This window comes from Neomonachus schauinslandi, chromosome 4, assembly GCF_002201575.2.
Source record: "Neomonachus schauinslandi chromosome 4, ASM220157v2, whole genome shotgun sequence".
NCBI lineage: Eukaryota > Metazoa > Chordata > Mammalia > Carnivora > Phocidae > Neomonachus > Neomonachus schauinslandi.
The window spans coordinates 61725928-61750236 of record NC_058406.1 but is presented as its reverse complement, the minus strand read 5'-3'; the positions used below and the strand labels follow the sequence as shown (position 1 = coordinate 61750236).

Below are 24309 nucleotides of genomic sequence, written 5' to 3'. Positions count from 1 at the left end.
ACACTAACGTCTTGGGCTGGATAATCTTTCTTACATGTGTCAGGGGGAGGGAAGAATATCTTGTGCATTGTAGGATGTTCAGCAACATCTCTGGACTCTACACTCCCTTCAGTTGTGACAACCAAAAATGTCTCCAGATATTGTCAAATTTGGGGGCCAGGAGTGCATTGGCAGAGGGACCAAAATCATCCCTGGTTGAGAACCACTGTATTAGGACAAATCATCTCATTTCTGATTCATAGAGTCCTCAAGGAAACCTAGTTTTCAGAGCTAAGTTGTGCCTCTACACCAAGAAATACATGACATTGTTGAGCCAATGACGGCCATTTATATGTGTATGTATGCACACATAATGTGTTACTGTATCAAGTGCTGTGCCCGAGTTACTGGTAACCCTTAAATTAAGTAAAAGATGTTTCTTTCCCCAATGTTATAATTTGGGAAAAATCTTACATGAGTTACTAAAGGCAGCAGCTTATCCTACTTATTTCACTTTTTCTCACAACAAAGTTTGTTTTTGAATCAGAAATAATATGATTCAGTTTAGTAATAATGGATACAACATTAATAGTTATAGTAAGGTAGTTTTTAATTCTGTTAGATCGTACAAAATTTTTAGTACAATGCAATCCAAATTGGATGGAGCTTAATCAATACCAAATAGTAAAAGTTATGGTCTACATAATAGACACTATTATACTTTTAGGTAAGAAAACCTACTCCAAATTCTTTTGGGGTTAATTAGGCACCTGGATCTAAAATATTAGGCACAAAACATTTTAAATGGGGGCAGAAGAATCATTATGTATGAAATAAAGCCGTAACTTACCAATCTGGGCCATAATCTGACAAAGAGCAATCTGTTTTAAATACGTGGATTTCCCACTCATATTAGGTCCAGTTATGATCAAAAAATTACTTCCTTCTGTAATATAGGTATTGTTGGCAATAGGTTTTTCCACAGATATTTTTTCAAGAATGGGATGCCATCCCTGTTTGATTGCTAAAGTATCAGTAAATTCTGGCCGAACTAAAAGAAAGAAAGAAAGAAAGGTTTTGTAAGATTAATATATTTATGTGTAATGGTCTGTGTGGTATATATGTGTGATTTTACTAGGGTCAATTTGGGACAAAGTATTAAGGTATTATTTTATCTTAAATCCCTACCAAAATCCCTCTAGATTGTAACTGATGCATTCTAATCACCATCACAACTTTTATTCACTTCCAGGGAACCCTAGGATTTAATTCTTTGTCATTGTCCTGAGCTCCAAAACAGTTTGTAACATTTTCAGATTTATACAAATTAAAAAGAGTCAACTAGCCATTGATAATACTTTTTTTTTTTTTGAGATAAAGAAAAAGAGTGTGAGGTGGGGGGAGAGGGAGAGAGAGAGAATCTCAAGCAGACTCCCCACTGACTGTGGAGCCCAACATGGGGCTCAATCTCATGACCCTAAGATTATGGTCTGAGCCAAAATCAAGAGTCGGACGCTTAACAACTGAGCCACCCAGGCACCCCGATAATACTTTTAAAATAACAATTAATTACCAGTACTACAAAATTGTACATCTACTTAATTCCGACCTTAAGCTTTATTTTAAATTTGGCATACTTAGCTTTTCAAGTGACATATGGATATAAAGTAGAACCAAATACAATTTTATGTCCAGAAACTTACAGAAATTTTGTCTAAAAAGAATACCCAGATGATAGACAAAACAGACACAAAATATATTGTTAATTTATAGAAACAAATAATGATGAGGTCTCTATGAATACCTTCCAAGGTAAAGGGAGGAAGACAGGGCATGGGACAAGTAAACACTAAACTCCTACATGCCTCCAGAGTAAACGCATTCAAAAGCATTCATTATAAAAGAGAGGTTGGTTAGAAAATAATTTTTAAACTACTTTCAAAGTATTTTTAACACCAAAAGTCATTATTTATAGGTTTGGAGTTTCAGGATGATCTCTCTCAAATTAAAATGGAGCAACATCAAATATCTTAATAGCTAAGAAAACTATTAAAATAGTTGATCCCTAAGGTATGGTTTTGACCCCAGAGGAGATCTAAAAGATTGAAAACTTTTGGCTTAGAAAATACCAATTGAAAGAGTTAACATTTCCATAAGAAATATAAAAATAAGAAAAAAAATCTTCGTAAAATACTTATTTCCCATCAAAAAAATAAATTTACATAGTATTTGGGAAATTCTAGTGATTTTAACTAGAAATTTCAATGTTATTAATGATATTAAGTCCACAATTATTCAAACTTAATTATCACATACTAGTTCCATAAATTTGTGTATGAGAGTGTGGTTATTACTGGTAAGTTAGATAAGAAATTTCAAGGGGTTAATCTGAAGTATTCACTTCACTTAATATTAGAAAATTACTTAATATTTATATTCAAGACCTTGGGTTACAAAAGACTTGTGATACAAAAATACATGATATAATCCCTGATTTTGAAGTGTTTATATCTAAGGGGCTAGTTTAGAAAATGTTTACTTTGGAGATTTCATTTCTCTCATCTGCTTCTGTCACACTGTTTCGAATGAGTCTTCATATTTGAACTCTATCAATTTGGATCATTGTCTTTTCCACCAAGGAGGAAGCTTTTTAGTCTTTCCTATTTGGGGAACCTTTAAAGTTTCTTGCAGTATTTTCTTTCTCATTTGTCAATTTCTCAGTAAACAATTTTCTGACTTTTAAAACAAATTTTAAAGTAATTTTACTTTTTCTATTTTAAGTCTTAGTCTAAGACCATAGGCAAGAGACCATATTTCAGGTAAAAAAATATAAAACATTCATAATTGTTATATAAAATTGCTTGGATGGAAGACAAATTTCAGTATGCAACATATTTATTCCAAAGAAAGTAACTTACCATAGTCAGAAAGAGTGCAGGCATGAGCAAATGACAGGAGCATATCCAGCATTGAGACAGTGTCAGATAGTTTATATAAGCAATGAATATGTTCATAAATCTCACTAAGCAGTTTGCACACTATCCTGAAAGTACATGTTTGGAAGTCAGGTAATGCTTTTAAAGAGGGACATACAATATAATTGTAAAATAATATCAAATTCATTGCCTAAGGTAAAATAACATTCACAGTTCAGTTGTATTCTATAGGTAAAGTCTATTGTTCTTTTGCCTCATTTTAGAGATTAGGAAATTGAAGTTCTTTGAGTTCAAGGAACTTGTAGCAAGAACGCATCATCTGGTATGTTAACACCATGTTTTTGAAATGATTGTTGTTTTTAAATACTAATAAAATTAATTTTCATTAATAAAATTATTTTTATAGGTCAAACAAGACCTCACTATGCTTCAATAGATCCCATCTGCTAATAATTTTGTGTTTTTTGCAAATGTTAAATTCAACACAAAAGTTAATATGTTCTTTCTTTCACACACACACCTTAACAACATAATTATTGAAGCTTTTTACATAGCAGAGGTATTACACTGTGACATAATAAAAAAGGTTTTCCTTGGAGCACCTGGCTGGCTCAGTTGGTAGAACATGTGACTCTTGGTCTCTGGGTTGTGAGTTCATGCCCCACATTGGGTATAGAGATTACTTAGAAATAAAATCTTAAGGGGTGCCTGGGTGGCTCAGCTGGTTAAGTACCTGACTCTTGATCCTAGCTCAAGGTCTTGGTTTTTTCCCTTATGAGGAGAAATATGTTCCCCAAACCTATTATATCTCATAATCTCTGTGGTCTATGCCCTGAAATTGTTTTGAAAGTCCAACATTTGTCTTTATCATCTCAGCTCATCGATTATGAATGATTTTTTTTTTTTTGCCGGGCCCCTCTCACCCCACCCGTGAATGATCTATTTCTTATTTCCAGCTGTACTGCTACTGTTTCATGACCAGCAAAAGACTTGCATTATTATAATGATATGCTCATATATATATATGTGATATGACATACACATATCACATACACACATAATGATATATGAGCATATCATTACAATAAATATATGCCATGAGAAGTTGAGGGCTTACATACCATAAGAAAAGAATAAACTGAAAGAAGCCCAAGATGTGCCAAATTCTACATCATGGTGGAATGCATACTACAGAAGTATCAGGTATAATGATGTTTTTTTGTTTTTGTTTCTGTTTTTGTTTTTGTAATTAGATTTGCCCTGAATCTTCTGTGAGGCTGAGCAATTCCAATCACAATGACAGACTTTAAAAGTTTTCATTGTTCTTCCATGAAATGTTCTTTCGTTGCTAACATTCATAATTTTATAATTTTCTGCAGTCAGACAAAAAGCCAGTTAATGAAATTTATTATAATGCTTCAAATTGAACCAATTTAATATTCAAAATTTCAAACATGCTTACATATAAGTCATGTGATAGATTTCTCTCAAAGATTCTTGACATCTTTCATTCATTTTAATTAAGTCTGCTGATGTAAAGGTGTACGAACTTTTCACTTTAGATATCTGTTAGGAAATTAAACAAAATTAACAAAATGTCAAGATGGGTGTATACTCCTATAAAATCAAACATAAAGATTTTAAACAGCATAGATATTTAGGTTAATTAATTTTGGAGATAAAGCATCACAAATAAAGTCTCAAATAATGTCTGCAAAAAAAGAAAAGATCACTTCTAAAATTAAAGCACTTAAAGTTAACCTACAGTATTCTGGCACAACTATTTTGAACAGGTCTTAAAATAGCTCTGTAGAAATGTCAGACAGTACATCTTATTACCCAGTAATATGCATGACAGATATCAGTAATTTCTGACCCATCTTAGCCCTTGTCCCATATCTGAACCTCACTCAATTTCTAATCCCACTACTATGTCTCAACCGATTCTTTTCTTTTTCCATCCCCCATCACCTGGGATTACAGTGTGTATTTAAAAACCCTAAAAGTTAAATGTGTTTTTTTGTTGTTGTTGAAAGCTACCCACTGAAAGCAGAGAAAGCAAAATTAGATTGGGTTAGACTTTCCCAAACTGGTATATCATGGAGATGTTAATATGTATTTAGGAAAAAATATTTCCCTGGTCCAAGGTTTGGCAATATTGGATTTTAAAAAGTTAACAGATTTCTTTATTTCAGGATTTTTAAACCTTTAATAGGCAAATATACATAGAGAACTAGCTAAAACAGGAGATGGTACAGTATTTTCCAAATTCCTTGGATCAAAAATACCTTTTGGACTTTTTTTTTTCATTTCCTTTTTTTTTTTACACATACCAAGCTTCCAGAACAATGGGATGCACTGTTTGGCATTTCTCCAAAATTCTACCTCACTCTTAGATTATTATAACTGTTAGGTAGGTTGACAGGAGTAGGAAAGCAATATACAGAACATTCAGAAATTTGGCATGTAAAATTCAAGGAATGTCTGAAAAAATGTAAAATGTAATTCAGAAATAATAATTTCTGAACCAGAACTCTAAAATGAACCTTAATAAATTCTGAAGGAAGTTGATTATTGGGTAAGGCTGTACAATCAGTAGTCATCTGGATGAAAAATCCTCGAGCAGAGCTAAAACTTGTCCTTAAAGGAAGACTGTATTTTTCTGCGAGCTGCGATATCATTCCTAGCGACCAGAAATAAGAAAAACAAAAATAATTTTAATGAGAAAATTACTCTTTCTGTTTAAAAAAAATCACAGTTTTTTTGTTGTTGTTATTTTATATATAAATAGGAAGGTCTTTCTACTCTTTTAAACTGTAAAGATTTTTAATGTCTAACACATATGATGGTCAAGTATCCTTTTAAGAAAAGAACTGGTAGGGGCATCTGGGTGGCTCAGTCTTTAAGCTTCTGCCTTTGGCTCAGGTCATGATCCCAGGGTCCTGGGATCGAGCCCTGCTGGAATCAAGCCCTGCATCAGATTAGGTTCCCTGCTCCGCAGGAAGCCTGCTTCTCCTTCTCCCACTCCCCCTGCTTGTGTTCCCTCTCTTGCTGTGTCTCTCTCTGTCAAATAGATAAATAAAATCTTTAAAAAAAAAAATTGGTAGTACAAAGACAGTCACTTTGATAGGTAGTTTGAAAGTTAAAAAAACTGTAAAAATTAAACTAAATTAAGACTATTTTATGCTCTATTAGAATATTAGTTCTCCTTTGTTATTCAACTTTTTTGAAATCATAAAAATTATTATAATCATTAGTTCAGAATAAGAAATTCTCTCTACAAGACATATATTTTGCAAAACAAAATATTCCAAAAAGAAAATGGGCATACAACAAATACCTAAAAAATCCAAATTTTCCTATCAACTTCAAACTTACCACAGAGTTCTAAATTTTTATTTTTAACTTGATGATCATTAATGCTTTGAACATTACTTGTGAAAATTTACATCTTTATTCCTCAAAATAGTTCCTCCAACAATTTTCCTGCTTCTCAGTGATACCACCACTCTCAGGCTAGAAATTTCAATTAGCACCAATAGCTACGTTTCCCTTTACCATGGCCATAACTACTCTATTATTAACTCATCATTTCTTCCTTCAACCTTTGCTTTCTCTCTTCTCATATACATTGCTATCACTCAAATGCTTTAACTTGTAATAGTTTAAAATGGTTTCCTTGTCTCCATTGCTCTACTCAAATTCATTCAACCAATGTTCTTGATCAATTTCACTCCACACAGAAAAATACCTCAGTGCCTCTGCATTCTCTTAGGGAAAAAAAAATCCAAACTCCCAGCCTTCAAAGACTAAATTCTGGTCCCTAGTCTACATTTCCAATCTTACCTCTTACAAGTTCTGTCAGGGAATGCCCTAATCTATCCTAACCAATTTCCTTCCTCACCCACTGAGGTTTCCTTAGCCTTTGTGCTTCGGTTTGTACCACTGCCAGTATGTGGAATTCCTTTCTAGGCTATTCTATCTACTAAAAACATTCCCATCCTCTATGCTTCCACACCCAGTCACTCTCTGACCCCTATAACCTGCTATATTTTTCATCATATATCTTATACCCATGTGATATTATATGATCTATGTGATCGATATACGCATCTATTTACCTCTCTATACCTATAAACACACACACACGCATTTCTTTTTTGTCTGTCTTCCCTACTATAACATAAGCTCCATGAGGACAGGGACTTTGTCTTGTTCACATATATATATTACCCAAAACAGTGTCTATATTTACAAGAAACTCCATAAATTTGTTAAATCAATTACTGTACTTGCTCAAATGCTACCTCCTCTAGACAAACATATTTCTTCCTCTGAAATCACTTAGTACTGACACCTGCATTTTTCATCTAATTTATATACAATATTATATAAAGGTAAACAAACATCTCCGGATCTTCAGGTAACTCTAAGTTTGAAGAAACTCTATATTTAAGTTGGGAGAAAAAAATAGACACATTATAACATTTAGAGATACTTATTTTTAAAATCATATCTTAATATATTTTTATTATGTTAATTACCATACATTATTACATCATTAGTTTTTGATATTTAATCTATTTTAAATGACAGTATGTGTTAACCTTATCTCTTTTGGTAACAAAAATTTAATTAAAAATATGTATGGCTAGTCATCACCAGCAGAAAAGCACATGTTCTAAAAAGGTTTAATTTGGGGGCACCTGGGTGGCTCAGTCATTAAGCGTCTGCCTTCGGCTCAGGTCATGATCCCAGGGTCCTGGGATCGAGCCCCACATCGGGCTCCCTGCTCAGTGGGAAGCCTGCTTCTCCTCTCCCTCTCCCCCTGTTTATGTTCCCTCTCTCACTGTGTCTCTCTCTGTCAAATAAATAAATAAAATCTTTTAATAAATAAACAAATAAAAAGTTTTAATTTAAAACAAAAAACAGAAAAATACACTGAAGTAATTAAATTACCCGCTATGTCATCTACAATCTCTGTATATGTTCTTCTAGCTATGTCAAGAAATTCATTTATGTTGGATCTCACTGCATAGCACTTCTGAGTCCTCATGTTCAGGCATCCTTTCATGTATCTTGCATCATCATTAATTATGGTTTTAATCTTTTCAAGTATGATTCCAAACCTAAAAAAGAACATTATAGGCAATAAGTCAACAATTATTTTAATTTGTAATCTGAGTCACAGTCTGGTAACACCTATTTTCATAACCTTCTGTTTTATTCTGTTCTGTATTTTATTTGTAATTCTGTTTTATTATTAACCTCAATTTGTGGCTCACAAAAGATGTGAATCCTGAATCAATAAACTAACAGTTCTTAAGCATCACAAGTCTTTTTGGTTAAAAATCAAGGTGCCATTGCTAAAAACAATATTAAAATTAAACTGTATTTAGATCTCTTATTCAATATTTATATCTACTCTTTTTTGGTTACTTTAGGCCCTTTATGATTCACAAAAGAGAAATATGTACTTTTATATTTGCAAGTCTTTCCATAGGGAATGGCTAAAAAAAGAAATATTAAAATTGTGTATGATTTCAATTTTTAATACTATTCTAATTGCCTATTAACACAAAAACTCAATGTGCTGTTACCCTATTTATGGGTATTTATAAGATGTAATGTATAATTAGGACTTTGATGAATAGTTTAAACGTTGTTAACCAGAGTTCAAGTAATTGTTCTATTGATTACTGTTAAGAGTACTTAAAATCATTTATGATCAGGAAGAAAGGAATAATTAGCAGGGTTATTTTATTCACAGTTGAGTGACAAAGACCTCTTATCTTCCAATGAACCACAGTAAGCTCTTAATAAAGGTGTGCTACAGTTCCTCAAAGCAATCTGTTAAAAAATAAAATAAAGTTAGTTAAAAATAATAAATTATAACACTATTCAAATATAGCATTTTACATTTGTTTAATACTTTACAGTTTACCAAGGGTTTTCTTGCTTCATCTTCTCATTTGTATACTCATAAAAGATATTTTAGGTATATAGGTGAGGACAGATGGTACCTTTCCCATTTTCCAGATAAAGAGCACCTGGCTAATAAAGGACATCCACTGCTTTACTATTATGACTTTAATTTTTCTTGTCTCTCAAATAATTGTTAGCATTCAACTACTTATTAGAGGTAGGTACTTAAATAGCTATCATTGTACATTTAGAGTACTCTACATATAATTCCAAAATTTGGGTTTTAAATATGCATTAAACTAAGAAAGTGCTTTGCATATTTATAAATAGAGCAATTTCTCCATTCTTATATGAAAAATAGAGGTTTAATTTTGCTTAATGGAAACTATGAGTGGTCACTATTTCAATAAATAGAAACAAGAGGAAAACACAGTTTACCTAACTTTTTTTAACTTAAACTTTTTTCATTTATTTAAAATCAATTAATTAATATACAGTGTATTATTAGTTTCAGAGGCAGAGTTTAGTGATTCATCAGTAGCATATAACACCCAGTGCTCATTACATCAAGTGCCCTCCTTAATGCCTATCACCCAATTATTCCTTCCCCCCACACACCTCCCCTCCAGTAACCCTTGGTTTGTTTCCTATAGTTAAGAGTCTCTTATGGTTTGCTTCACTCTCCTTTTTCATCTTATTCAATTTTTCCTTCCCTTCCTCTATGTTCATTTGTTTTGTTTCTTAAATTCCACATATGAGTGAAATTATATGATATCTGTCCTTCTCTGACTGACTTATTTCACTTAGTGTAATACCCTCTAATTCCACCCACATGGTTGCAAATGGCAAGATTTCATTCTTTTTTTTTTTTTTTAAGATTTATTTATTTGACAGAGAGAGAGACAGCGAGAGCAGGAACACAAGCAGGGGGAGTGGGAGAGGGAGAAGCAGGCTTCCCGCTGAGCAGGGAGCCCAATGTGGGGCTCAATCCCAGGACCCTGGGATCATGACCTGAGCCGAAGGCAGACGCTTAACGACTGAGCCACCCAGGCGCCCAGATTTCATTCTTTTTGATGGCTGAGTAATATTCCTGTGTGTGTGAGTGTGTTTGTGTGTGTGTGTGTGTGTGTGTGTACACACCACCTCTTCTTTATCCATTTATCTGTAAATGGACATCTGAGCTCTTTCCATAGTTTGGCTATTGTGGACATTGCTGCTATAAACATCAGGTGCATGGGTCCCTTTGAATCACTAAGTTTGTATCCTTTAGAAAAATACCTAGTGATACAATTGCTGGGTCATAGGGTAGCTCTATTTTTAACATCTTGAGGAACCTCCATATTGTTTTCCAGAGTGGCTGTAGCAGCTTGCATTCCCACCAACAGTGTAAGAGAATTCCCCTTCCTCTGCATTCTCGCCAACATCTGTAGTCTCTTGGCTTGTTAATTTTAGCCATTCTGACTGGTATGAGGTGGTATCTTATTGAGGTTTTGATTTGTATTTCCCTGATGCCAAGTGATGTGGAACATTTTTTCATGTGTCTATTGACCATTTGTATGTCTTCTTTGGAGATGTCTGTTCATGTCTTCTGCCCATTTCTTGACTGGATTATTTGGGTTTTGGGTGTTGAATTTGACAAGTTCTTTATAGATCTTGGATACAAGCCCTTTATCTGATATGTCATTTGCAAATATCTTCTCCCATTTTGAAGGCTGTCTTTTGGTTTTGTTGACTGTTTCCTTTGCTGTGCAAAAGCTTTTTACCTTGATGAAGTCCTAATAGTTCATTTTTGCCTTTGTTTTCCTTGCCTTTGGAGACGTGTCTAGCAAGAAGTTGCTGCAGCCGAGGTCAAAGAGACTGCTGCCTGTGTTCTCCTCTAGGATTCTGATGGATTCCTGTCTCACACGTAGGTGTTTCATCCATTTTGCGTTTATTTTTGTGTATGGTGTATGAAAATGGCCCAGTTTCATTCTTTTGCATGTGGCTGTCTAATTTCCCCAACACCATTTGTTCAAGAGACTGTCTTTTTTCCATTGGACATTCTTTCCTGCTTTGTCGAAGATTAGTTGACCATAGAGAAGAGGGGCCCATTTCTAGGTTTTCCATTCTGTTCCATTGATCTATGTGTCTGTTTTTGTGCCAGTTCCATACTGTCTTGATCACTATGTGATCAAGCTTTGTAATACAGCTTGAAGTCTAGAAATGTAGTGCTACCAGCTTTGGTTTTCTTTTTCAACATTCCTTTGGCTATTTGGGGCCTTTTTGGTTCCATACAAATTTTAGGATTATTTGTTCCAGCTCTGTGAAAAATGTTTGATAGTATTTTGATAGGGATTGTACTGAATGTGTAAATTACTTTGGGTAGCACAGATATTTTAACAATATTTGTTCTTCCAATCCACGAGCCAGGGAATGTTTTTCCATTTCTTTGTGTCTTCTTCAGTTTCTTTCATAAATGTTCTATAGTTTTCAGAGTACAGATCTTTGGTTAGGTTTATTCCTAGGTATCTTACGGTTTTTGGTGCAGTTGTAAATGGGGTCAGTTCCTTGATTTCTCTTTCTTCTGCTTCATTGTTAGTGTATAGAATGCAACTAACTTCTGTGCATTGATTTTATATCCTGTGACTTTGCTGAATTCCTATATGAGTCCTAGTAATTTTTGGGTGGAGTCTTCTGGGTTTTCAACATAGAGTATCATGTCATCTGCAAAGAGTAAAAGTTTGACTTCTTCTTTGACAATTTGGATGCCTTTTACTTCTTTTTGTTGTCTTAGCTGAGGCTAGGAATTCCAGTACCATGTTGAACAACAGTAATGAGAGTGGACATCCCTGTCATGTTGCTGACCTTAGGGGAAAAGCTTTCAGTTTTTCCCCGTTGAGAATGATATTCATTCACTGTGGGTTTTTCATATATACGGTTAACCTGACTTTTACGTGCTATTTTAGTTTGCTATGAGGCAATGGCAATAATATTTTTTTCTTATGAATAGAAAATACTTAAATACTAATAAAACTATAAATTCATAAAAGCATAAAGAAAAACAATTAAATTGCTTATAATTCTACCACCCTTCCAAATAAATTATCTAAATATTACGGTATATTTCCTGTCACTTCCTCAAATCAAAAAAATTTTTTTATCATCGCATATTCCTTTTCTCCCCTACTTAATACTACATCACAAGCATTAGAAACTTTTAATAGTATAAATTTTTAAACGTCATAATATTTTACCCTCTAGAAAACAAATAGTCCTTCCCCTTATTATAGGTCTATACTACTTAGAATTTCTCACTAATATAAATAATGCTGCAATGACATAACTGGGCATAAATCTTGGTAGTATTTCTTAAAACTTCTTTTGGACAGATTTCTAGTAACATAACACCGTCAAAAGATAGATATTGTAAAACTTCCCTGTGAAGTATGTGCAATTTGTACTCCTACCAGCGGCCTCTGAGGTCTGTCTCACTGTTCTCTCATTAGCAGTAAGTTGTGCCCGTTAAGGGAAAAAAAATAAAAACAAAAAAACTTTGCTTCTTTTATATATAAAAAAATGACTTTAATTTGTATTTCTTTGACTAATAGTAAGGCTGAATATTTTTGGTATTATTTATTAACCTCTTTGATTTCCATTTTGGGGGCATTTTCCATATTTCTACTGGTATTCCAATAGTGTCTTATGAAATTACATGAGTTTTATGACAGAAATTAATATTTAATCTGTCAAATGCTATAAATTTTCCCAATTTTCTTTGGCCTTTACTTTGCCTCTGACATATCAAAGTTTGAAATTTGTGTCTTATCAAATCTATCGATTTTGGGGGATGATTTATTATACCTTTTTCATTCTAAGAAAATGACATTTTTTACATCTTTTGCCAAATTGCTTTCATTATATATATTTATTAGAATGAACTCTATAACAAAATTCTTCCAGATTTTTCATTACTTTTTTTTTAAGGTTTTTTATTTATTTATTTGACAGAGAGGGCAAGAGAGCACAAGCAGGGGGAACAGTAGAGGGAGAGGGAGAAATAGGTTCCCGGCCAAGCAGGGAGCCCAATGTGGGACTTGATCCCAGGGCCCTGAGGTCATGACCTGAGCCGAAGGTAGATGCTTAACCATCTGAGCCACCCAGGCGCCCCTACTTTTTCTTTTAAAAAAGGAGTTCTTCCTTGTCACCTTAAGTGTGTTTTTTTTTTTTTTTGAAGTGAACATAACCTCAAGATTTTATTGTCTTCATAATATTAACAAAATATGAAGCTTAGAACTGGATCACTTGACCTTTCTCTTCTTATCTCCTCCCAGTTCAAAATGCTTGCATCTCTTAATAGCCAGCATTCTCTTAGATCTAAGAGAATACAGCTTGAAGTCTAGAAATGTAGTGCTACCAGCTTTGGTTTTCTTTTTCAACATTCCTTTGGCTATTTGGGGTCTTTGTGTTTCCATACAAATTTTAGGATTGTTTGTTCTAGTTCTGTGAAAAATGTTGATAGTATTTTGATAGGGATGGCATTAAATGTGTAGATTGCTCTGGGTAGTATAGTCATTATAAAATATTTATTCTTCCAATCCATGAGCATGGAATGTTCTTCCATTTCTTTGTGTCTTCCTCAATTTCCTTCATAGGTATTCTGTAGTTTTTAGAGTACAGATCCTTTACCTCTTTCAAACTTAAGGTGACAAGGAACTCCTTTTTTAAAAGAAAAAGTAGGGGCGCCTGCCCTGTCAAATAAATAAATAAAAATCTTTAAAAAAAAAGTAATGAAAAACGCAGGTTTTAGGAACGTTCACCCTGTTTGTGAGAGCACTATCAGCACGGAAAAAGCTGTCACCTTAAGTTTTAAAAAATGTTTTGCACAGGGGTTCCTGGCTGGCTCAGTCAGCAGAGCATGGGACTCTTGATCTCAGGGTTGTGAGCTGGAGCCCCATGTTGGGAGTAGAGATTACTTAAATAAATAAATGTTTTTTAAAAAGTTTTGCACAGTAAAGTATTTAAAAATACATTAGAAAATCACATCAGAGATATTTCAGGTAAGAGTCATCAATGAGTATTTAAATCATTGAGTGAAAGTTTAATGAGGAACAGAATATTTACATAGTCTCAAAGTATCTCTCCACAGATTACTTAATAACTTTACAGTGAAGAAATTGATCAAAGTTAATATCACCAGAATGGGGAATGACATAATGTGCCTCCTGATGTGATGTACTGAAAAAGATACAACATTGCTCATAGAGTATTACTGCTAAATAAGCGGAATTTAATCATGAAAAAATAACCACACAAGCTGAGGAATATTCTATAAAACAACAGACACTCTTCACAATGTTAATATCATGAAAGACAAAGAAAGGATGAGAAACCTTAAGTTGAAAAGTGGTATAAAGAAACATGACATTAGGGACACTAGGGTGGCTCAGTTAAGCATCTGCCTTCTGCTCAGATCATGATCCCAGGGTCCTGGGATTGGGCTTCTGGCTCAGCAGGGAGTCTGCTTCTCCCTCTCCCTCTGCCCCTCCCTCTGCTCATGCTCTCTCTTGCTCACTCTCTCTCTCTCAAATAAATAAAATCTTTAAAAAAAATGACATTAAATACAATGCATGATCCTGGACTGGACCCTGTATCAAGAAAAAAAAAGTCCATAAAAGATATTAGTAAAACAATCAGAAAATTTTGAGTATGGACTACACATAATAGTATTGGATCAATGTTAAATATTCTCAATTTTTAAATTATATTGTGGTTATATAAGAGAACAGCTTTGTTCTTAGGATATACACACATTAGTATTTAGGTATTGCAATTTTCAAATAGTTTAGTAAGAGTAACAATAAGGATATAACACGTAGTGTGTGCTGTGTGTATCCAGAGAATTTGGGAATTCATTATACTATTCCTGTAACTTTATCTAAATTTGATACTTTTTTGAAACAAAGTTTTTAAAAAATTGATGCTAGACATGTTTTGTACAATATACACCCATATAAATTACCTTTAAAGGATCCACAAGTTCCAAGGTATGCTTTAGGTATATTAAATTTGTTATCTTTGATTCAGCTGCATTAACCTGTTAAAATAAAGACCCAAATGTGGACACCATAAATATACAAGAATGGATTTTCTCTTGAAATTCTACACTTACCATATCCATACACTTTTATTTATCAACCTACCCAGCATAGACAATAGTTACAACTACTGACCCATCATAATAAGCCTAGTGCACTAGTTTCCTGAAAGTCTGACAATGAGAAGAGTTCACCTCATTGTGTCCAACTTCCATTTCTACTTCAGCCGCTCGGGTCCAGCTTAACCTACAGTAGTGATAGGAGATACAGTTCAATCCTGAGCAGTACTAACAGATTAACATTTACTGAAAGAGGCACAAAGGGTATTTGTGAAAGATGATATCTGAAAAGCTGAATCCGAACCTCGCAGATAGTTACAGAACAACACAAATTTCCCTCATTGGTTCCTGTTTGTGCGAGTAAAACAATTTTCATAATTCCAGTTGTCCAAATTAATTATAGTTTTTCAAAATAAAGCAACATCAACATTAAAAATTTTATAAATAAACTTTTTAAAATTAAATTATACTATCTCTAGAACCAAACAGTGGTATTAACCCTTGAGAAATGAAGAATGTTTTGTGAATGGACAACTTTACCAATATTGACAAAGAGTTTTAGGATATTACATTATGATATAATGTACTTGATAAAGTGCTCTTTCTTTTGGAAGTCGCCTGACCTATATCCCTATTGCACAATACCTGGACTGTTTGGTGACTACATGAGCCAATTTAGAGAAATACTAAAATGAATGTTGTTGGCCCCAAAACAAGTTACTGCAGGCTCTCACAATGGATCTCTGAAACTGGAAGATTAAAAATAAATAATATTCACCAAACAGAAGACAACTATCATCCCTATTACCAAAGGAGAATTTCTTACAAAAATATCAATTTACCCTTGAAGAAGAAGAAGGTAGAAGGACTAACTTTAATGAATATCAACCTATAATAAAGTTAGAGTAAGTAAGAAACTGTAGCATCAGCACAAGGACAGACAGAGCAACCAATGGAACAGAATAAGGAGTCTAGAAACAGACTCAAACATATGATTTAACCCAAACATTTCATTTATGACAAAGGTTGACTATAGACTAATGGGGAAAGGACAGTTTTTTTCTATAAATGGTGCCAATAAGATTATGGATCTGTATGAAAAAAAGGAAATGTGGCCCCTTCCTCACACCACATACAAATATCAATTCCATATGGATTATAGGTCTAAATACAAGAAGTAAAACAATAAAACATCTGGAACATTACAAAGAAAAGTATCTTCACTACCCTGTTCTAACCAACTTTTATAAATTTGATAATTAATGATCTGACATACATTAATCATAGGGCCAAACTAATGGCCAAAGTTGTTTATATTTCTCCCATGGTCTGGCTTTTGTGGGTGAACAGATTATCATATTACAAACCCTGCAACCACAAACTCTTAATATCTGTGTTTTACTTCCTACTCAGTAGGGGACATTCCCACCTAATAACTACCCACTACAGTAGTAACGAAGGCTTCTGTGATGTTTTCTCCTCACTCCTTCTGGCTCCTGACCATATAACCCTATGTGGCATGATCTCTCCTCTCAGAAATTTTAAGTAATACAAATCTTTTAATGGCCTTAGCCCCTCCATGTCATCACTTAGTCATCTCCATAAATTAAAATCCCATGGGTACAATCAAGACATTGGGGTAGGTAAAGACTTCCTATGCAGGATACAACAACCACTATAAAGGAAAAAACATAAACTAAGCTACATTTAAATTAAGAACTTCTAATAAGGCAGAGAAAGACAATGAGGATCTCACTTATATATAGAATCTAAAAACAAAAAATCAAGCTCATAGATACAGAGAACAGAATGGGAGCTGCCAGAAGCAGGGGTTAGGGGGTGGGTAAAATGGAAGAAGGAGGTCAAACCTCCAGTTATAAAATAAGTAAGTCATGAGGATGTAATGGACAGCATGGTGACTACAGTTAATAATACTGTATTGCATATTTGAAAGTTGCTGAGAATAGATCTTAAAAGTCTTCATCACTAGGGAAAAAAAATTAAGTGTGTATGAGGATGGATGTCAACTAGACTTATTGTGGTGATCATTTTGCAATACATACAAATACCAAATCATAAAAAAAAATAACTTCTATTCATCAAAAGGCACCACTGACCTAGGATAGGTTCTCCAAAAGCCAACTCTGAGAAATTAGAATTTGAGACAAATAATTTATTTGAAAAGTAATTCAAATAATTTATTTGAAAAGGCAAGAGAATAGGAAAGGGCAGCAATACAGGATACACTGATGATCAGGGTATCGCTGCTTGGTACCGTGGCTCATTCCTGCTGGAGACCTCTCAGAGATAGTGTAGAGTAAGCTTCAGAAGCTGTCTCCAGAGGTAAGGAAAATGGTGTATTTATTAACCTGGTTAAGACCTATTGCTGGGCAGTCACTTCCTGATTACCCTCCAGTTTCTCATGTGGCTAGATAAAGTCCTCAGGCAGAAAGTTTCAGCTGCTTGCAGTAAGAAGACTTCCCTGTACAAAAGTGAATGGCAAGGGATGCGGGTGGCACAGCAACAGCATCTACTCCACAATAGTGAGTAAGAAAGCCACCCAAAGTGGGAAAAGATAGAATAAAGAGGCCAGGAAAAGAATTATTCAGCCCGAATGTCAATCATGTCTAGGTTGAGAAATTCTGCTTTGGAGGAGCTGTCTTGCTACAAGTATATAGGTACTCACTTACCCTCTTCTATCACTGGTGATTTCCTCCCTATTTATTCCTTCTCTGTATCCCTCTCTCCAATCTCTCTATACCTTGCCAGCTTTGAAGAAATAAACTGCCACGAATCCTACAGTTGCAAGAAACTAAATATTGCCAACACCATGAGTGGGGAGGCAGATCCTTCCCTAGTTGAGTACTCCACATGAGTATTCAGCCCTGGATAACATTTACCTGGACTTTGGGAGACCCAAAGCAGAGAATCAAGCTAGAATGTTCACAGACCCCCGACTCACAGGAACTGTGAGATAATAAATATGTGCAGTTTTAAGCTGCTATGGTCATGGTAATTTGTTATGCAGCAATAGACAACTAATACGGAATCTCTTTGCCACTTGCTTCTTCAAAGCAATTTGGGAGATAATTCTCTACTGGTCTTTTGCATTTTTGCACATCTTCTGGGCAGAGGCACTGAATGCTTTTGTTCTGGATAGTCTTTTCAAAGATGTTACTATAGTGAATAGCCTTGAAAAATATGGTGTCTCCTAGAGCAAAGTGTGAGTATGCTTACAGTCTTAGAAGATTAAGATGGTATCTCCCTCCAGAACAGCAGGCAAACATACTTATTGTCCAATATAAAAGATTCAAGTTCCCTAAGCTCTGCAATTCTCTCCTGCAACACACTGCATGTGCAGGTTTCACCTGGTCCTCTTCACAACACCCTGTGGAGTTTGGGGAATCAGTCTAAGAAAATGCTAATACTCTAGCTACTGCTTGTTCTAAACACTAAAGTCCTGTCTCTCTGACCCAGGAGTCCTGTGTCTTCTATTAGTATGTACGAAATTGGCAGGCTAATTTGTTAGCTTGCAAGTAGAGTAGAATATAAAATCCCTTGGAGTTTCTGCAATACTATGCTGTAATTGCTTATTTTTTTTTTTACCCAAATCTCACATTGGATTATAAATTCCGTTGGATTAGAGACTTATTTCTTACTATATCCTTACCACTTTTTAAAATGATTAGTAAAATAACTTGGTAAATGAATTAAAGAAATAGCCATGTACTAGATACTCTCTATGGCAGTCTGGAAATCAATGGGAAAAAAATTAAAAGTTATTCAAAATAAAGCAAAGAGGGGCACCTGGGTGGCTCAGTCATTTGAGTGACCAACTCTTGGTTTTGGGTTAGGTCACGATCTCATGGGTCATGAGACTGAGCCCCACAGTGAGCTCCATGCTCAGCGGGTAGTCATCTGCTTGAAGATTCTCTCCCTCTACCCCTCCCCACTTGCACGTGTGCTCTCTCTCTCCCTCTCTCTCTAAATAAATAAATCTTTAAAAAAAACAAATCAAAGAAATTTGGGTAAAAGCTTAGAAAAACTTTCTTTTTTTGTTCTTTTTTGTTTTGTTTTAAAAGGATTTAAATAATCTTTTTTTTTTTTTTTAATTAAGTGAGCTCTGTACCCAATGTGGGGCTTGAACTCATAACTCTGAGATCAAGAGTGGTATGCTCTGACTGCACAAGCCAGATGTCCCAGAAAAACCTGTTTAATAAAATTTTCAAATGTTGGGGGATGTATTTTGAATGTTTGTAATAGAAAATGTAAGTATTCTTAATGCAACATATTAAAAGTAAGGTTATAAATATTATACAGAAAGAAAGATTAATCAAAATAAGAAATTCAAGTTTTATTCTCAGAGAAAATTTATGATCTAGAAAACACCATTTTCTAAAATCAATATATTTTTTTTAAAGATTTTTATTTATTTATCAGAGAGAGACAGAGCAAGAGAGGGAACACAAGCAGGGGGAGTGGGAGAGGGAGAAGCAGGCTTCCCGCAGAGCAGGGAGCCCGATGCGGGGCTCGATCCCAGGACCCTGGGATCATGACCTGAGCTGAAGGCAGATGCTTAACGACTAAGCCACCCAGGTGCCCCTAAAATCAATATTCTTAAGAAGAAAGTATAAGAACTCATCTTAGGCAAACAATTCCATACCGGAAATTTTCAGAGAAAATTTAGTTCATTTAGGAGGTTGAGATAACCATATAATTCAGCCAACAGAACATTTAGTTCATTCACAAGTTTTAGCAAATCATGCAATTTAACCAGCACAAGTCTGAACTAATTTAGTAAATACTGTGTTTAATTAGAGATATATATTTATATCAAATGAGGAAAGAGCCTAATTTAAAGTGTAACTCCAGATGGTTAAGAAAAGAGCAACTAAGAAACAGTACAGGGAATTCTGAAATTCATGACTCATGTATGAAGTCAATATATTGCTTAGGGTTCCTCAAAAGTTAGTAAATCTGAAAAGTATTTTAAAAGCCTCCACAAAAGACAGATGTGGTAACTAGGAAAGTGTTTAGAGCTATGACTAGTCCCTCTAAAGCTAAAAAGGATGAGAAGTTAATAGATTATCAGCTATGGATCAGTTATGACTGATCCTTAAAAACCTTATGGAACTAGCTATAGATCGCCTTTTCTGGACAGGGAAAAGGATTCCAGATTCTCAGCTTATAGAATTACCTTAACTGGCCCAGATGACTTTTCTAAAGTCTGAGAGTCAAAGTGATTACAGAAGCTGGCTAATCACAGATATTTCTGAGAGAGCTAATTGGCCAAACTGATGTTTCCTTCTCAATATAACCAGAAAGTCTAATGCAAAAAGCATGTATGTTACTAATTCTTGTAGCTAGTGACACTAAATTATGAAGCTGTATAACTATATAATACTAAACATTACACGAGTTGACAACAGAGACTGCTCTCAGGTGTAATCTCATGATTCTTTCTATAATAAAAGTGAAACAAAGTCTTAACATACTGTTAAGGGTTGAACTGTATCCCCACCAAAAATATTTGTTGAAGTCTAAACACTCAGTACTTAAAAATGTGATCTTATTTGCAAATAGGGTCATTGCAGACGTAATTAGTTAAGATGATATCATACTGTAGTAGAGTAGACTCCTAATTCAATATGACTAGTGTCATGTAAAGATAGCCATGTGAAGACAGAGACACACAGGGAGACTGCATGTTATGCACCAGCAAGCCAAGGAACACTAAAGACTGCCAACAAACCACCAAAAGCTAGGAAGAGGCAAGAAAGGATTCCCCTACGGGTTTCAGAGGAAACATGGCCTATCAGTATCTTGATTTCAGACTTCCAGCATCCAGAACTGTGAGACAATATACTTATCTTGTTTTAAGCCACAGAGTGTATACTATTTAGTTTCAGAAGCAATAGGGAACTATTACACATACTAATTATCAATATAGAGTGGCAATGTCCTATTCCTATACTGTACTGCATTTTTCTGTGTAAAACATGTCATTCATAAGCAAAACTATTCCTCAAGTTATTTAAGATATTTTTCATTTGAAAATATCATTCAAGGAGTGACGGGGTGGCTCAGTCATTAAGTGTCTGCCTTCGGCTCAGGTCATGATCTCAGGGTCCTGGGATCGAGCCCACATCCGGCTCCCTGCTCAGCAGGAAACCTGCTTCTCCCTCTCCCTCTGCTTCTGCCTGCCGCTCTGCCTACTTGTGCTCTCTCTCTCTGTCAAATAAATAAATAAATAATGTTTAAAAAAGTATGAAACCAGGAGTCCATAGAGATTAAATAAAATGAAAATTTGATAAGAAATAGTATATTTACATGCTCTCAAATCACATCCCCAGAGAATACTTATTAATTACATAAGGAAAATAGTAATTTTATAGTAGAGAAGCCTAGAGAAGCCCACTTTAATCAAGTGCACAAAGTTAACATCATCATAATGGGACAAATCAAAATCATGAGCCAGCTGATAAGATGTAATAAGAACACTGCCTCATTTCTGTGATATTCCTACCAAAGATACATTACCAGAATATAATGATGAGGAAAAACATCAGATAAATCCATACTGAAAGAAAATAACACAGACCTGTACTTTTCAAATGTCAAGGTCATGACTGAAGACTAAATACATACAAAAACTAAGGGTAATGCTTGATTCTCAACTGAATCATTTTTCTATAAAGGGTTATTGGCACAACTGGCTAAACTTGAATGGGATCTGAGGATTAAATGGTATTATCATTGTTAATTTCCTCACTTTGAAGGTTTATTGTGGTTGAATAGAAGAATATCCTTGTTTGTAAGAAATCCTAATTTTGGGGAATGATAGAGCATCATGTTGGTAACTTACTCTTAAAATTAAAAACAATATAGGGGCACCTGGGTGGCTCACTCGTTAAGCATCTGCCTTTGGCTCAGGCCAGGGTCCTGGGTTTGAACCTGATTCTCCCTCTCCCACTACCCCTGCTCATGTTCCCTCTCTCGCTATCTCTCTCTGTCAAATAAATAAATAAAATCTTTAAAAAAAAAATAAGTTCTTTGTAATATACTTGCAAATGTTCTGAAGGTTTGAGATTTCATTTAATTTTTATTTTCACTTTTTTAAAAGGTTGAAACCAAAAGATCTTACATGCTTCCAGATAATGGAGGGGCGGGGAAAGTCAGTCATATCTAAAATTCAGGAAATCTCAATGGTTTCAGCTTCTCAACAGGAACATTACAAGCTACAAGACAGTGGAGAAGTGCCTCCCAAATTCTGAAGGAAAATTCTTTCCTTTCAGCTAAGCTATCCATCAATTATGAGAGACTAATAAAACATTTCAGAAATACAGTCTTACTCTTTCTCAGAAAGTTATTAGAAAATGTGCTCCACAAAAAGGAGAGAGTAAGCCAAAACAGAAGATGACTAGGGACAGAAAAAATAAGAGATCCAACATAAGAGAGACAAGGAAAAATGCTGAAGAGAAACCCGGAGTCACAGCTGTATACTAAACAAAGAGGGGCAACCAATCCAGATTGGAACAGGTCAGGAACTTATGGGGGAAACATCTTCAAGAGGTTGAATTTCATTATCTGCAGTGAATAAATATACTGAGAGCATATTTTAAATATACTGAGAGGATATTTAGATAATTGGTGGAAATATCTATGCCTGAATTAGTGAAAGCACACAGTAAACCATACAAATAGAAAAACACACTGGGGAAAAAACAAAAAGTTGTGCAAGCTCAACTCTGTGTAGCATGAATAATCATAATAATTTTGATCTAACTAAAATTATGTTGTAACCCTACTGGGTGATGAGAGGTAAGGAAATGTCCATGTTTATGGGAGAAGAGAAGAAAGAGAGCTAAATATTCATCCTTCTGCCAGGAAATTAACACAAAATGTCAAAGGATATCATCAAGAAAGTAAAAAAAAAAAATCTAAAGAATGACAGAAAACATTTGCAAATCATATATCCCAAAATAAGGGACTTGTATCTAGAATATATAAAGAACTCTTACAACTCAATACTAAAAAGACAACCCAATTAAAATTTGGAAAAGGTATGGTGTCTGCGTGGCTCAGCCGGTTGAGCGTCCAACTCTTGATTTTGGCTCGGGTCATGATCTCAGCTCGGTCATGATCTCAGGGTCGTGAAATCGAGCCCCACATCAGGCTCCAGACTCGGCACAGAGCCTGTTTGAGATTCTCTCCTTCTCCCTCTGCCCCTCCCTGCACTCTCTCTCTCTAAAATAAATACACAAATAAGTAAATAATAAAATCTTTTAAAAAATTGGAAAAGAATATGAATAAACAATTCTCCAAGGAACATATACAAATGGCCAACAAGCACACAAAAAGAGGCTCAACATCATTAATCATTAGGGAAATGAAAATAAAAAATGAGAGATATTACTGTATACCCACTAGGATGCCTAGAATCAAAAAGTCAGATAATAACTACTGTGGACAGGATGTGGAGACATCAGAAACCTCATAGACTGCTTGGTGGGAATGCAAAATGATACGGTCATTTTAGAAAACAGTCTAATATATTTTAAAAAATAATGAACTACGGGATATTTGTAGAAGTAAAATGTATGACAACAAGAGCCCAGTGAGAAGGAAGGGAGAAAGGCAGCATACTACTGTAAAGTTCTTTTCTTTTTATTTCAGCTTTATTAAGGAATAATTAACATATAAAACAGTTCAAACAATTAAACATAGAGTTATCATATGACCCAGCAATTCCACTCCTATGTATATACCCACAATAAATGAAAACTTACATCCAAACAGAAGCTTGTACATAAATATTCATAACAATGTATTCATGATAATCAAAAGTAGAAAGAACTCAAATGTTCAACTGATGAATAGATAAATGCAATGTGCTGTATCTATACAATGGAATATTATTTGTCAATAAAAATAATCAAGTATTAATATATATTACAATGTGAATTAACCTAAAAATGTTATGCTAAATTAAATAGCCAGTCACAAAGACTACATATTGTAGGATTCCATTTATATGAAATGTCCAGAATGAACAAATCTATAGGGAGAGATAGATTAGTAAAAGCCAAGAACTGGGCAGGGAAGAAGTTTGAGAGGAATGGGAAGCGACTGCTAATGGATCCAGTGTTGCTTTTTAGGGTGATGAAGATGTTCTAAAATTGACTGTAGAAATTGTGACACAACTCTGTGAACATACTAAAAATGATTGAATTTTAAACTTTAAACTGGTGAAGTATATGCTTTGTGAATTTTATCTTAATAAAGCTGTTATATTTTAAAAAATAATGAACTACGGGATATTTGTAGAAGTAAAAT

At 34.5% G+C, this 24309-nt stretch overlaps 1 protein-coding gene across 1 annotated transcript in view; it reads right to left on the bottom strand.

Annotated features, from left to right (window-relative positions):
* MSH4 (mutS homolog 4) overlaps positions 1-24309 on the bottom strand; it is a 98920-nt gene that overhangs the window by 26307 nt on the left and 48304 nt on the right. Inside the window, exons 9-15 of the mRNA XM_021678131.1 lie at positions 14839-14913; positions 8701-8765; positions 7875-8044; positions 5462-5598; positions 4378-4481; positions 2898-3022; positions 830-1030 (exon numbers count right to left, since the gene is read on the bottom strand). Coding sequence (XP_021533806.1) covers positions 830-1030; positions 2898-3022; positions 4378-4481; positions 5462-5598; positions 7875-8044; positions 8701-8765; positions 14839-14913 — 877 coding nt within the window. The remainder of the gene's footprint in view (positions 1-829; positions 1031-2897; positions 3023-4377; positions 4482-5461; positions 5599-7874; positions 8045-8700; positions 8766-14838; positions 14914-24309) is intronic.